The sequence below is a fragment of the Humulus lupulus genome, chromosome 2 (genome assembly GCF_963169125.1).
Source record: "Humulus lupulus chromosome 2, drHumLupu1.1, whole genome shotgun sequence".
Classification (NCBI taxonomy): Eukaryota; Viridiplantae; Streptophyta; class Magnoliopsida; order Rosales; family Cannabaceae; genus Humulus; species Humulus lupulus.
Genome location: NC_084794.1, coordinates 132,920,750 through 132,937,391, shown reverse-complemented (window position 1 = coordinate 132,937,391; position 16,642 = coordinate 132,920,750). Strand labels below are relative to the sequence as shown.

At 36.7% G+C, this 16,642-nt stretch overlaps 1 protein-coding gene across 1 annotated transcript; it reads left to right on the top strand.

Moving 5' to 3' along the window:
* The first annotated feature begins 2,049 nt into the window (after window positions 1–2,049).
* On the top strand, window positions 2,050–5,071 carry LOC133814742 (uncharacterized). The gene is made up of 5 exons (XM_062247665.1): window positions 2,050–2,476; window positions 2,588–2,781; window positions 2,920–3,333; window positions 3,434–3,657; window positions 3,982–5,071. Exons 1-5 carry the CDS (start codon window positions 2,050–2,052, stop codon window positions 5,069–5,071), a joined length of 2,349 nt encoding a protein of 782 aa, XP_062103649.1.
* Window positions 5,072–16,642: the final 11,571 nt, after the last annotated feature.

Below are 16,642 nucleotides of genomic sequence, written 5' to 3'. Positions count from 1 at the left end.
AATGGCTTGTCCATATTTGGAACTACTTCCAGATCAGTGTAGAACTTCCTTAACCAAACCGCTTCCTTAGCTGATGAGAACGGAGCAACACTAGAAGAGCCATTACAAGTTCCAATTAGGCCAATTACAAGAGAAAGAGCTAGAAGGTTCAAAGAATCACTTAATGGACTAATCCAAGAAATATGAGCTGATTATGAAAAGATAAAGTCCAAGATTAGTCCAAATGAAGATCAATGCCTATTCAATGTTATTAAGGCAATTTAAAGTGGTTGGTTAACTTCAAAAACGTGGCCATTGACTTCAGATATTTTATGGGCATATATTTATATTTTATTTAAGATATTTAGTAATATTAAAGTTAGACCTTTTGTATTCAGTCATTTAGCTACATTCTAGAAAACTAATAGTCTAGAATTGAAGGGTTTTAGTCTATATTGATGCATGTATCAATTTATTGCTTTAAACATGGCTTTTATTATTCTTGGAGGGATGTTCCAAGTATAAATACGGTGAGATACGAGATTTCTAAGTAGATTATTGGAATCAATATATTTTGGAGAGTGTTTTCTTTTTGGTTCTTCAAAGAACTTCTTAGAACTTATCAAGATCTTACTTGTGGCGTTCCTTTCTTGATTTATCACTCACAGTGCTTCTTATTTCTTGAGTGTGGCATCTACTATCCTTCTTATACATTTGGTTATTATCTCTTTATATATAACAAGTCAACGTTCTTTGTTTTTAATTTTGAGAATCTGATTTTAGAACGATCCAAGACATCCTTGTTCTAAATTAATTTTTGGGTCTCATTATTTTTATTGGGGCTCAAATCATTTAGAATCACATCATTTGGTATCAGAGCATAAGGCTTCTAAATAAGGTTGTTATATATCCGTATTCTTAATTTTTTAGTTGTTCATTTCATCTATTTCATCTCATCCAAATTTTATCAAAAATAGCTTTCTTTTCTTGGAAAAATACTAAGTTAATTGTTTTTATTACCTATTGATATTGTTCAAGTTCTACTATACTCTATCATTTCATCATAAAAAATAGAGAAAAAAAACAAACAAAAAAAGAAAAAGAAAAACAGATTAGAAGTTACATTTGGAATATTGCTCAAATTCAAGATTTCTTTTGCATAAGTGTATTCTACCAATTTCAATATCTCAAAGTGTGTGTCTATCTTTTCTTTGAATTTTATTTCGTTCTTGAAATTTCTTATTCTTTCCTTTTGCTCTTTGAAATTCTCATTCTTACAAGTTGCTTTGTTTCATTGTTACAAGAAATTTTTTCATTTGGGTTCATTAAGTTCAATAAAGATTTAAAAGGGGGAACTAAAGAGTGGAAAAAGGAAAGAGAGTGTGAGATCATAAGAGGGTGAGAGCCAAATTTGAGTAAACACGAGTGTGAGTGATATCATTGTAGAGTGAAACACGTGAGAAAGTGTGGTGAGAAACTATTCGATTTTCTTTCTAACTTTTGTTTGCAGTAATCATTTCCTAAAATCAAGAAGAAGATCAACAACAAGTTGTTCCAAATTTACAAATTAAAGCATTAATGAGGGAGATGAGATAGATGGTTAGAGTTAAATCAGAACATCTACATGAAAGGATAGATAGGGTAGAAGAGAGATCACAAAGGGGGCTGCCACCTATAGCTCCTAACGTGCAACGAAGAGACGTGAATCAACACAGATATGATTATGAGGATTATTATGCAAATGATGAGGATGAAGATGATCGTGCCTCTGATGTTAACATGGGCAGATTTTGGCATGGAAATGGAGGTAGATGAGTTAGAGAACGATTTGATAAAAATTTGGGAAACATTCAAATAAAGATTCCATCCTTCCAAGGCTGAAATGATCTTGAAACTTATTTTGAGTGGGAGAAGAAGATTGAGTTGGTGTTTGATTGTCACAACTATTCTGAGTTGAAAAAGGTAAAACTAGCTGCCATTGAATTCACTGACTATGATATTGTTTGGTGGGATCAATTGACTTTGAGCAGAAGAAGAAATGGTGAAAGACCTATTGAGACTTGAGGGGAAATGAAAGCTATCTTGAGAAGAAGATTCATTCCAAGTCACTACTGCAAGGAATTATTTCAAAAGCTGCAAAGCCTCACTCAAGAGTCTAGAAGTGTTGAAGATTACCACAAGGAGATGGAGATAGCAATGATTAGGGTTGACGTGGAGGAGGATCGAGAAGCTACTATGGCCAGTTTCTTAGCTGGTTTAAACTGTGACATTGCAAACGTGGTGGAACTACAACATTATGTTGAGCTGAATGACATGCTACATATGGCCATAAAGGTGGAGTGTCAATTGAACAAGAAAGGTTCCACAAGGATGGGTCAAAGTTCTGGTTCTTCTTCAACTTGGAATCAGAATTGGAGCAAGAAGGATGAGAAACCTCAATCCAAGAACAAGGTTGAAGCGCCCAAAGACAACAAAAATGGAGGCACCACTAACCAAGGTAAAACTCATTCCCAACCTTTTAGAAATAGAGATGTTAAATGCTTTTAATGTTTGAGAAGGAGTCATATTGCTAGTCAGTGTCCAAATAAAATAGTGATGATTTTGAAAGAAAATGGGGATATTGAGACCGAAGGCAAGTCCAATAATGATTCTATGCCACCATTGGAGGATGCAAGTGATATTGAGTATCCAGTTGATGGAGGGCTTTTGGTTGCAAGGAGAGCTCTAAATGTACAAGTCAAGGAAGATGAGGAGCTACAACATAAAAATATTTTTCATACTAGATGCCATGTTAATGAAAAGGTATGTAGCATGATTATTGATGATGGAAGTTGTACTAATGTGGTTAGCACTAGTTTGGTGCAAAAATTGAATTTACCAACTTTGAAACATCCTAGACCATACAAGCTACAATGGTTGAATGATTGTTGACAAGTTAAGGTGAACAAGCAAGTTTTGGTGTCATTCTCAATTGGGAAATACAAAGATGAGGTTTTATGTGATGTGGTTCCAATGCACGCGTCACATATTCTTTTGGGAAGATCGTGGCAATTCAACAGACATGTCACTCACAATGGTTATTCTAATATATACTCATTTGTATTCAATGAAAGACCAATCACTCTTATACCATTAAATCCAAAACAAGTGTATGAAGATCAAGTGAAGTTAAAAAAAAGAGTGAGAATACAAAAACAAGAGAGGCAAAGATTAAAAGAAGAGAAAAAGGTACAGAAAAGAGAAAGAAATATTGGCAAGCGAAGAAAGAAAAGAGAGGAAGAAAATGAATTTCTTTGCAAAAGAAAAAGAGATCAAAAGAGTTTTGTTGACAAACCAGCCTATGATTGTACTTTTGTACAAAGTGGCTTGTTTAAATACTAATGAACGTAACATTTCCTTGCCTAGTGTTGTTGTTTCTCTTTTTCAAGACTTTGATGATGTATTTCAAGAATAGGTACCCAATGGTTTACTACCAATAAGGGGAATTAAGCATCAGATTGATTTTATACCTGGAGCAACAATCCAAAATAGGCCAGCCTATAGGAGCAATCCTAAGGAAACAAAAGAGTTTCAAAGGCAAGTTGGTGAGCTCATGGAGAAGGGGCATGTGCGTGAGAGCATGAGTCACTGTGCGGTTCCAATGTTGCTTGTTCCTAAGAAAGATGGATCATGGAGGATGTGTGTTGATTGTCAAGCCATCAACAAAATCATTGTAAAGTGTAGACATCTTATTCCTAGATTAGATGATATGCTTGATGAATTGCATGGTTCTTGTGTTTTTACCAAAATTGATCTTAAAAGTGGATATCATCAAATTAGGATGAGAGAAGGAGATGAATGGAAAACTGCCTTTAAAACAAAACATGGTTTATATGAGTGGTTAGTTATGCCATTTGGATTAACTAATGCACCTAGTACTTTCATGAGATTAATGAATCATGTTTTGCATGCTTTTATTGGAAAATTTTGTATTGTGTATTTTGATAATATCCTAATTTATAGCAAAAACGCGGATGATCATGTTGAGCATTTAAAACTTGTTTTAGATGTTTTAAGAAAAGAAAAGTTGTTTGCTAATCTCAAAAAGTGTACCTTCTGTACAGATAAGCTTGTGTTTCTTGGTTTTGTTGTTAGTGCCCAAGGAATTAAGGTGGATGAAGAAAAGGTGAGTGCAATTCGAGACTGGCTGAGACCTACAAGTGTGGGTAATGTTAGAAGTTTCCATGGGTTGGCTACTTTTCATCGAAGATTTGTGAAAGATTTTAGTAGCTTAGCCGCACCTTTGACTGAACTTATTAAAAAGAATGTTGGTTTTAAGTGGGGTGATGACCAAGAGAAGGCATTCGATTTAATTAAAGAAAAATTTACTAATGCGCCTTTGCTTGCTTTACCTAATTTCACTAAAACTTTTGAGATTGAGTGTGATGCTTCAGGAATATATATTGGAGTTTTTCTAATGCAGAAGAGTCATCCTATTGCATACCTTAGTGAAAAGTTAAGTGGAACAACCTTAAACTATCCTACTTATGACAAGGAGATGTATGCATTGGTTAGGGCATTGGAAACTTGGCAAGACTACCTTTGGCCAAAAGAGTTTGTGATTCACATTGATCATGAATCTTTAAAACATTTGAAGAATCAACAAAAGTTAAATAAATTACATGCCAAATGGGTTGAGTTTATTGAAACATTTCCTTATGTCATCAAGTACAAGCAAGGTAAGGAAAACATTGTGTCTGATGCTTTACCTCGCATGTATGTTTTACTCTCTACCTTAGATGCAAAATTGGTTGGTTTTGAATACATTAACGATTTTTATGTTAATGATTGTGACTTTTCTAATGTATTCAATGCGTGTGACAAAGAAGCTTTTGGAAAATTCTTTAGGCATGATGGGTTTTTGTTTAGAGAAAATAAGCTATGTGTGCTTAAAAGTTCATTGTGTGACTTGCTTGTTAAAGAATCTCATGGGGTTGGCTTGATGGGGCATTTTGGTGTATCTAAGACATTAGACATTTGTTATGAACATTTTTTTTGGCCTCATATGAAAAGAGATGTTGAACGAGTTTGTGAGAAGTGTATTACATGTTGAAAAGCTAAGTCTCAGGTTAAGCCTCATGGTTTGTATACTCCTTTGCCTATTCCTAGTGAACCTTGGATTAACATATCTATGGACTTTGTTTTGGGTTTACCTAGGTCTCAAAAAGGAAGGGATTCCATATATGTGGTTGTAGATAGGTTTTCAAAAATGGCACATTTCAGTCCGTGTCATAAAACCGATGATACATCACATATTGCTGATTTTTTTTTCAATGAAATTGTAAGATTGCATGGCATGCCCAAGAGCATTGTTTCAGATAGAGATGCAAAATTCTTAAGCTATTTTTGGAAGACTTTGTGGGGAAAGCTAGGTACTAAGCTTTTGTTTTCTACTACCTGTCACCCACAAATTGATGGTCAAAATAAAGTGGTCAATAGAACATTATCTACTTTGTTTCTCACTTGTAAATAGGAGCTTATTGCTCACTGGTAAGACACAATATTTTTCTATCCACTAGAGTACTTGGCTAGAAAACACCTAGAGGCTTGATTATTCTAGAGAGTTATTTCCAAATTGTGAAAGTTCCCTTAGTGCATGAGTTAGGGGGAAATAAACTTTTTGACAAAGGTTGCAAACCTTATTCAAGTTGGTGATCCCCAATGCTCTTCACTTTGGTGGTGTGAGTGAGAGTGTTCTTATCTTTTGTTCTTGTTATTTCTTTTCTACTATTGCTTTTCATCTTATTCTTCTTTTCCAATTTACTTGTATTTATTGTTTAGAGTTGTAATCTTTTATTTCCTTTGCTACAAACACTATTACTTTATTTGTAACATTTGTTTAGAGTTGTATTCTTCTATTCTCCTCTTCTACTTCTTCTCTTATACTATTTATAATTTTTCATTTATAGATTTGTAACATTATTTAATCAATCCTTGTTTATTTGTACTATTTTGCTTAGAGTTGTAAGAATTTTTACCATTTCCATTAAGACAATTTACATTTTTCTAACATTCAAAAGCTTACCATTTTGTTTGTTTCAAGGAAAGGTGCGACCATCAAGATTATGAACTAAAACCTAGTGAGGTTGTCTAGGTTTATGGATCGAATTTTACTAGATTGTAAGAAAAGGAAAAGGCATACACTATTTTTGATGAAATTTTATTTCATGTATTAACATGTTTTCAAATATTGATCTATGAATAATTGTGTAGATGATAACATGTTAATACAATATGAGATACATTGTAACACCGTTGACACATCTATTTGTGAAAGTTAACGTGTAATCCTTAGAAGTGAACTTTTGACAAGCTCTACATAATCTAGGGATTGTTAATCTTATATGTATACTATATGTGAGATAGTAGTACATATATTGACATGAAAATTATTTTTTGAAAATTTATAAAGCATGATAATTAGGTAGTTTTTGACATGCCTATATATTATTTTTGTGAATCAATAGAATATATCAATATGTGGATATGTAAATTATTGTATGATATTTGTGATATACTTACAATATAATTATGAGCTTCAAAATGCATGCTAATGTGATAGATGTATGTTGACAAATTATGTGAAATTTCTTTGAGACATAATTATGTTAATATATAAAAGTATATTGATATATACATGAGAATTATTATGGTGTGTCATACAATAAGAAAATTAAGGTAATAATATAGATATATTTTATCCTATATTATTGAAATATTATAAGTTGCCATTTCTTTGGTGAATAAAGTGAATTATTTGGGAAATTAAAATTTCTCATTTAAAGTGTTGAGCATCTCAATTATAAGATAAGAAAAGAAGAACCTAAGGGGGTTGCATCTTTTGATAAGTGTGTATTGTTATTGCATGAAAAATGGATTAAGGGGATCCAAAATTATGGGATGACATATTGACATATAGGCTTGGAGTCTAAAGAGAGGCCTGAAGAGAAAATATTTGAGAATTATTTAGTGACAATAATTCTTAAATATTCAATGTCTCAATGAGGAGACATTACAAAATTGGATAAGAAATTTTGAATCTTTATACCAATAGTGAATAAAATTGAAGAGAATTTTATTCATTTTAGTTAAAGATGGTGATATGTTTAAATTAATCTCAGTGAGGAGATACTTTTAAACCAAAGCATTAGAAATCAAAGTGTTTAAATAAATCATTAAGGGTTTATTTTCTTTTATTTAAGTGCTTAAAAATTGACATCTTCAAATTGATTTTGATGAGAAAATCAATGGATGTCAAAATGATGTTTTCAAAAGAATCTCAAAGAGACTCTTAGAAAATGCTCAAAAGTTGTTTAAGTGATTGTTGAGATTATTTAGACAACTAAAAGTGAAATTAGTGATTATTTTCTTGAGAAATTTTCACAAGGTATTCATATCTTCATATGAGTTATGGAAAGGAAGAAATCCTAATATAGGGTACTTCAAAATGTGGGGGTGTCTTACATATTGCAAGAAATTCGAACTTATGTAGCATCTCAGAAATTTACTTAGTTAGATAGTAGTAGTAGTAGTTAGTAGTAGCTTGTAGTATTTTAGTTTTCGTGGATATTGGTTCAAGCCGGGATTTATTTGGAAACTCATAGAAATAGTTATGGATTTTATAAGTTTAACCTATAGTTTAGAAATATTGGTTATAACATAAGGTTTGATTAATATAGCTGGTCCTAGAAATATTATTTATTATAACCTAAGGTTTAGATAGAATTATTAAGAGCATGACACTTGTCACATTCATGTTTATTTAAGGATTTAAGGATTTTAGATGAATAAATTAATAATAGATGAATCTACAAGCTCTAGATCCTTCCAGCAGTTGTTAGGATCATGTTTTACTCAGAAAAAGTTGTTTTAACAAACTTCAAATATGCTGAAAGTGTGCAAAAACGTGTTTAAAATATCATCGTATGGCAATATATCGCAGCTATAGGGGCTGATATGTCGTCTACGGAAGATACGGAAAACACGTCGACTTCGCACGAACGAAACCACAGAAGCTCGGGGCATAGGTAGGGGTGATATATCGTCTAGGGTAGGTGATATATCGGCTCTTGGAGCCATTTTTGAAACTTTGTAGATTTAAATTAGAAACAGCCCTCAACCTAGATTTGCTCATGAACGTTTTTGACCGAGTTCTGGGCATCTGTTGAACCAAAATTTCAAATATATTCAATTTATATTCATTTAGTTATTCTTTTTAAAAAGGGTTAGTTTCACTCCTTGAATTCTATAAATAGGACCTAGTACTCAGCCATTTCATTCATTATTCAAGCATTCTTCAAAGGCTCCACGCTGCTAAGCTATTCTAGAGAGAAAACACTAGGGTTTTGGGATTTAAAAAGCTTTTCCAATCTAAGCTTTTCTAAACACATGGGAAGTAAGATAGAGTGTTATTTTGGTATTGAGGTGAAGATCAAAGTTCTAGCCCATTCAAGGTATTCTTAACCTCAGATGTAATCCATCATAGTTCTATTATTTTCTTTGGTTTTCTTTCAGATCCTAACTTGATTTTATGGCTTCTTGGTTAGGTATTTAAGTTTCTTGAAACTTAAGGTTTTTGGTAAGTTTCTATCTTGACGGTTTAGATCTCTTTTTCATCTCCATTTCTTTAGAAAACTCATGATTCTTATTGTTGGTTTAAGGAGTTTTCCAATCCTGTTCTTGTCTCCAATATCCCGGTTTTTGGTAAGGAAAATAGGTTAGATCATATGTGTTATGATATGTTTGTATGCTACGATATGTTATGTGCTATGTATATATGTATGAATATGATTTTAGTCGCTTAGGGCTTATAGTTGCTTAGATAGCAAACCCCAAGATTTTTATCATTATCGTGGTTTAGAGTTATGATTTACCCTACCTCGATTAGTAGACTGGGGACCTAGATGGTTTATCATATACTACTTTGTGATCTAACCTACCTTGATTAGTAGACTGAGGACCTAGATGGTTTTATCACATGCTACAATGTTGAGTTAATGACCATTAATATTGTAGTCCTATATGATATATGTTTTTACCTCATATGTTTTATAGTATATGTTTTATGATATAGTCTTATGATTTATGATATATATTTTTAGTAGATTTTCCTTGCTGGGCATTAGGCTCATTCCTTTTAGTTTAGATGGTGCAAGAAAATGAGCTTAGAAGGCGGGATGGATTCTTGGCAGCTTTGGCATGTGTATTGGGGATGGACTGAATGGATGGACTTCCAGAAGATCGAGGATGAAGTTATTTCAAGTCTTTTAATTTATGTATTTATTTCCGCAATTAGTTTTTGAACAATTAAATAAAGGTTTATGTTTTCTTTATGTTTTATGTATTAAACAATGGGATCCCGTATTTTGGATTTTTAATAAAGATCTATTATTTCTTGAATGTATTCCAAAATAGTAGTCATGTTTAGTAGTTTTTAATGGTCCGAGGTCTAGAATTAGTCAGGGCATTACAACCTAATAGAATAAAGTTAGGTTCAAGAGCCATAAGGTGTGATTTTGTTGGTTATGCCAACAATAGTAAAGCTTATAGGCTATTAGACTTAGAGTCTAATATTGTGATAGTATCAAGAGAAGTTGAATTCTTTGAGAACATGTTATGTGACAATAATTCTCAAGCTTCAACATCTCTAAAGGAGAATTTGTTATATGAGAACAATTCTCAAGCATCTACATCCAAAAATGATTCTCAAGAGGAGAATTCTCAAAGGAATGTAGAGCAACCCATTGAACTTAGAAAAAGTCAAAGGGCTAGAAATGAGAAAAGTCTAGGATTGGATGAGATAGATTCTTGACGAATTTCTTTCTACATGGTAGAATGAAATATAGAGGAAGTAATTAGGAAAATTCCTATTGTACTTATCATTGAGGATGATCCTAAGACTTATAGAGAAGCCGTGAAATCAAGAGATAGTGCATTTTGAAAAGAAGCCATCAATGATGAGATGGATTCCATTCTTTCCAACAACACTTGGGAATTGGTGGACCTACCACTGGAGTCTAAGCCAATTGGGTGTAAGTGGGTATTTAGGAGCAAATACCACACTGATGGCACTATCCAAACCTTTAAAGCTAGATTAGTAGCTAAAGGGTTTAGGCAAAATGAGGGTATTGATTATTTCGATACCTATGGGCCTATTGCAAGAACAACTTCTATAAGACTTTTTTTCTCTTTGGATTTTATACACAACTTGTATCTTCATCAAATGGATGTCAAGACGACATTCCTTAATGGTGACCTCAATCAGAAGGTCTATATGGAACAACCCAAAGGGTTTGTCCTACCAAGATATGAACATAAAGTATGTAGACTTGTAAAATCCTTATATGGATTGAAACAAACTCCTAAGCAATGGCATGAGAAATTCGATCAAGTTATCATGTCTAATGGGTTTAGACATAACAATGGAGACAAGTGTTTGTATTTCAAAACTTGTAAGGGACATGTGATCATTTTTTCCTATATGTGGATGACATGCTTATTCTAAGTGATAGCATGAAAGGGATAGAAGAAATGAAGAGGTTTCTATCATCAACCTTCACAATGAAAGATCTTGGAGAAGTTGACACCATACTTGGTATCAAAGTGAAGAAACATAGTGGGGGTTTCGCATTGGGGCAAGCACACTATATTGAGAAAGTATTGAACAAATTTAACCATCTCAAGGTTAAAGATGTCAATACTCCATTCGACCATAGTCTAAAACTAGAGAAGAATGAAGGAAGAGCGGTGGCTCAATTGGAGTACACAAGTACTATAGGGAGTCTTATGTACGCTGCCCAATGTACTAGACTTTACTGTACATTTGCGGTAAGTAAACTCATTAGGTTTACAAGTAATCCAAGTGTGGATCACCGGAAGGCTATTGGGAGAGTTCTAGGTTATGTCAAGAAAACTAAAGGACTGAGCCTTCACTACTCCAAATTTCCTTCAATCTTAGAAGGATATACAGATGCAAGCTAGATATCCAATCTTGGGGACAACTTGTCCACCAATGGTTGGGTATTTACACTTGGTGGGGGTGCAATTTCTTGGGATTCCAAGAAACAAACTTGTTTATCTCATTCCACTATGGAAGCACAATTCATAGCTCTAGCTACCACCGGCAAAGAGGTTGAATGGTTAAGGGATCTTTTGATGGATATACCCCTAATCAAAGAGAATGTATCCACTATATCGATACATTGTGATAGCCAAGAAACATTGGCTAGAGCATATTGCGGAGTATATAATGGGAAGTCCAGACACATTAGTCTAAGATATGGATATGTAAGAGAAATGATTCAAAAATGAGTCATCTCAATATCATATGTGAGAACATGTGAAATCTTGACGGATCCCTTCACTAAGCCACTAACGAGAGATTTAGTGGCTACATCATCTCGAGAGATGGGACTTAAACCCCGTAAAGAGATTCACGATTGATGGTATCTTAATACTAGTTACTTAACTAATATTTGGTTCAATAGGTACTAATAAGTTAATCAAGTGAATATTAGTTGTACTCAAAATAGCCCGATCTGAGATGTTGAGTACTTGTGAGTTACCAAGTTGAGGGCTAAACCCGAGAATTTTTTTTGTGGAAATCAGACTTGTGAAGACAAGTATTTTTGGTAACAAAATACTGTAAGAGTTCTACCTATATGGACCTAGGGGTGGTGTTGTCTCTCATGAGATTTGGGAGTATTCTCAAGAACGTCCATGAATGGAAAGTGCACATGGCCACTAATGGTGCAAAGCAAGACATAGAGGTCTCAAGTGAACATGACAAAAGTGTGTGTGTTATCACCAATTTGTTATCATGGAAAGATAGTTCAATGCCTAGTGCAACCAAATTTTCAACCAATTTTGTGATAATTACACTATAGTAAAGTTCAAGTTGAAGAACACTTTACTTTATGCACCAATGCAATGTCAATCATAAGAGAGAGTTATTATTTAATCAAGTAGGGGATATGTTATATTTTAAAATATAATGTTGATTGATCAAATAAGTGTTACAATATATAACTATTTAATCTATTGGGGGAATGTTATATTACTTTATACTATAATGTTTTAGATTAAATAAATGTGACAAAGAGTGTCACATGTTATAACATACAAATGAGAGTTACAACATTTTGTATAGTGTGTAATACAAATGTGTAACATACTTGAGAGTTACAATTTCAGTAACAAATTTGTAACTCCCAAATATTACCCATTATTGTGTAAATTTATTGTTATACAATTTTGATTTGAATTTTTCAAAGCCATAAGTGAAATGGTTGTTCGAGATTTGGTTTTAACCCCAATAATGTGTTTGGGGGTACAAAATCAATTGGGAATTGTTTGAAACCGTTTGGAAATAATAGCACAAAATTGTGTGCTGAAAAAGACCAGTGGTCGCAGCCAGAGGCATTGCTGGCCACGACCTAGGTGACAGAGAGCCACGGCCGAGGCTAGGAAAGCTGGCTGCCAATTTTTCATTTTTTCCAATTTTCTTGAACAACTCAAATAATTCCAAATCTCCTTTCTAATTCCATAAACATCCAATTAATCATTGGTAACATTCGTGGGGGTTGGTGGAATTGGAAATTCAAATGGTGTCTCAAAACTCTATAAATAGGAGCCAATTGCTCTGTTATAAGACACAATATTTTCTATCCATTAGAACACTTGGCTAGAAAACACCTAGAGGCTTGATTATCCAGAGAGCTATTTCAAAATTATGAAAGCTCCCTTAGTGCTTGAGCTAGGAGAAATAAGCTTTTGGACAAAAGTTGCAAACTTTGTACAAGTTGGTGATCCCTAATACTCTTCACTTTGATGGTGTGAGTGAGAGTATTCTTATCTTTTGTTCTTGTTATTTCTTTTCTATTATTGCTTTTCATCTTATTCTTCTTTTACTATTTACTTGTATTTCTTGTTTAGAGTTGTAATCTTTTATTTACTTTGCTACAAACACTATTACTTTATTTGTAACTTTTGTTTAGCGTTGTATTATTCTATTCTCCTCTTCTACTTTTTCTCTTATTCTATTTGTATTTTTTTTCAGTCATAGAGTTGTAACATTATTTAATCAATCCTTGTTTATTTGTACTATTTTGTATAGAGTTGAGGGTTTTTACCATTTCCATTGATGCAATTTACATTTTTCTAACATTTTAAGCTTCCTATTACTTTGTGTAATGCCCTGGATAGCCCAAGACCGTCACAATGTGTACTTTAAACAGTGCTTAACTCTCTAAACAAGTCATTAGTTTATAAACGTGCATCTAGGTGTTATTAATAGGCCAGGGTGAAAATCTTGATCAAAAGGAATTGATATATTTTATTTAAAACGTTAAACTGTATATGGGCCCATAAAAGGGTTTACAAAGTTATTTACAATCAAAAATGGCCATTACAGTATAAAAGTTACAACCCGCCGACCTAAGTGGCAAAAATAGGGTTAAACCCTAGTTCCCCTGAGAAACACCTTGGCTTTGGTGGTTGTTATCCATAAAATTAGCATTGGTGACGTGGCAAGTAATCCCTGGACACGTGGCTGACACCTGGAAACGTTCTGCTAGAGTATCGACCAGAGGACACATTAGAAGCAGTGTAAGTCTATCTTACCCGCGACCAGTCTGGTCGATAGTTCCGTGTACAAGGCGACATTTATGGGAAGATCTTTATGAATCCCGAATTTATCTCACACAATCTCCTGGGTATCCGATTATTCAGGAGAGAATATCTGTAACAATCTTTTGTAATCCCCCTTGAGCCTATAAATAGCAAGAGATAGCTCAAGGGAGGGGACTTTTGGCTTTTGATACGTGAGAGATCATAGTAATTATCCTAGAAATATTGTATTGATCTTGAGAAAGTGGTGAAACTCATTGAACCCTAGTTCTTTGATCACCCTTCTGGTTTTTATATCAATATCATTCTAAGTGGACGTAGGTCATTACCAGATCCTGGGGCCGAACCACTATAAAATAATGTCTTATTTACTTTTGTCATTACGTTCTTTTCATCTCTTTCATTCATATCAAGCATATTTTGACTCCTTGTCAGTTGGCCAAATCTTGGGTCAACATTCTGGTGCTTTCATTGAGAGCTTGATTTATCGTTGTTGAGAAAACTAATGGCGAAAGCTGGAAAGAAAACTGGACAGGCGGCCGCCGCTGCACCGTCAAACCCGCCACCTCCTCCTCCTCTTGCAAGCATGGCGGAGGATGAGCCACAACTGGACTTTGAGGAGGAGGAAATGGATGATGCAACGCTGAAGAGTACCCTGGGCGCGTTGCAGGAAGAGCTGGCTAGTCTGAGAGCCAGTCAGGAGACTTCCGCTGAAGTTATGGCGCGGCAGCAGCAGGAGATTGAACGGCAGCGCGCAGAATTGAGCGAGAGGCAGGCGGAGGTGGACCGCCGCCAGAACGAAGCCATGGCAGCCCTTGAAGCAGCCTTGCTATTGGCCAGAAATCAGACCGCACCTGCCTCGCAGCCTGACCAACCGGTGAATGGGCCACCCCAGAGGGGTCCTAATCCGAGCCCACCGATCCAGCCTTCGAGTCCGCAAAGGCCCGAGCAGCCTCAGATGCCCCATGACGATGTCCCACAGGATCCTGAGGCACACCCACCATCCCAAGCTGCTCGGGGTAATCCCCCGCAACAGAGGCAGAATAGGGCCGAGCATCAGCCTCGCAGCCCTAGACGCCGTAGGGATGATGGGTCGAACCTACCGAACAGAGGTTAGTACCCTCCTGGCAACAGGAGAGACTCAGAGTTAGGCTCTGCGGTCTGGGGCCCCCCACGGCACGATGATGCACGGGGACACCACGACCAGCGCAGGCCACCCTCTAACGCTCGGGATGGTTCAGCTAGGAACGGACATCGAGGGAACAGTCGATCTCACCATAGCCAGTCGAGGTTCAAAGATGGCCATGGATACAATGAGGCCGACTCATGCAAAGGAAATGCCGGTGGGAGGAATGGAGAAAGAGGTAAAAGTAGGAGCCAGGTACCTCAAGATGACCAACCAAATAGACAGGATGCTGGGGGGCAGCCTAGACAAAATAATGTCTTCAACCGGCTCGGGGGTAGCGAGCAGCGAAGAAGAGAAGAGGACCTGAGAGATGTACTCAATGATCGCCGCGAGAGGCACGGCGAAAACGTCCCCCCAGCAACAAAGGCCACCGCGATTCCTACCGCAGTGCAGGCCCAGATAGACGCACTCAACCAGGCTGTGCAGCAGCTGGTCGGAGGGAGGACTTCTTACATCGACCACGATAGGAGAAAAGGCACTCCTTTCGTACAAAGGATAGCTAACGCCGAAACTCCCAGCAAATTCAAGATGCCTACGCTTCCAAACTTTGACGGCTATGGAGACCCAGTCTCGCATGTCAATAAGTTTGAAATTCAGATGGACATTCAGAAAGTGTTCGAAGACACTCGGTGCAGGATCTTCCCTGCAACACTTTCTGAAGCTGCGCAGGAGTGGTTCTTTAAGTTCCCTCCTGCGAGCATTGTTTCTTGGGAAATGTTCGTACGGGAGTTCTACGGACAGTTTTATGTTGGTCGTGTGCACCCAACCGAAGCAAACTAGCTAGTCGAAATTCACCAGCAGGACGGTGAGTCAGTGAAGGATTACGTCCAGCGCTTTATGCGAGCAGCGGCTGGAGCAAAAACAGTAGGAGACGAAGGCAAGATGATGGCCATTACTGCAGGGGTTAAACGTTGCTCTCCCCTCTGGAAAAGTCTCTGAAAAGAAGGAGTGAGAACTACCCAAGAATTCTTAGACCGAGCTGACCGCTACATCAGGCTCGAAGAAGCCATTGCTGATGATGGAAAACCCTCGAACAAGGGTAAGAAGGCCGCCGAACCCGCCAATGGTTCCAAACCTAATGGCAACGGCAAAGGCAACGGGAACGGCAACGATAATGGTAAGAATGGTGGAAAACGGCCGTATAACGAGCCTTCCACCTCCGATAACAAACGAGCTAAGGGTAATCATTATGGGCCTCGGTTCACTAACTACACTGCCCTCGTTGAGTCTCGGGGAGAGGTTTACCAGGCCACAAGCTCCAGTGTGCCTTACAAGAAACCTGGACCCATTCGAAAGGACATTTCAAAAAGAGACACCACCAAGTACTGTCGTTACCATAATGACTACGGACATGACACTAATGAATGCAACCAGTTAAAAGACGAAATCGAGTTCCTTATTAGACAGGGAAACTTGAGAAGATACGTACGGGCCTCGGGAAATTCCCAACGAGAAGCTCCGGGTGGCAACGAGCAGGCGTCCACACGCCAACGCTCGCCACCATTGCAGCCTGCCCCCGTGGCTGGAACACTCTTAACCATCTGTGGAGGCCTGCACCTCACGGGAAATAGCGGAAAGGCCAGAGAACGATATGCTTGGACTCTGTGCCACGACCAGGACATCGAGATGATGACTGTGGAGGACCGTGCACCAAAAAAGGCTTGGTCAGAGGAAGGTGAGATAACCTTCTCTGATGACGATGCTCAACACGTCCGGTTCCCACATTCCGATCCGCTGGTCGTGGATATCCAGATGGCCAATATGATGGTGAAGAGAGTACTGGTCGATACAGGAAGTTCAGTGAACATCCTG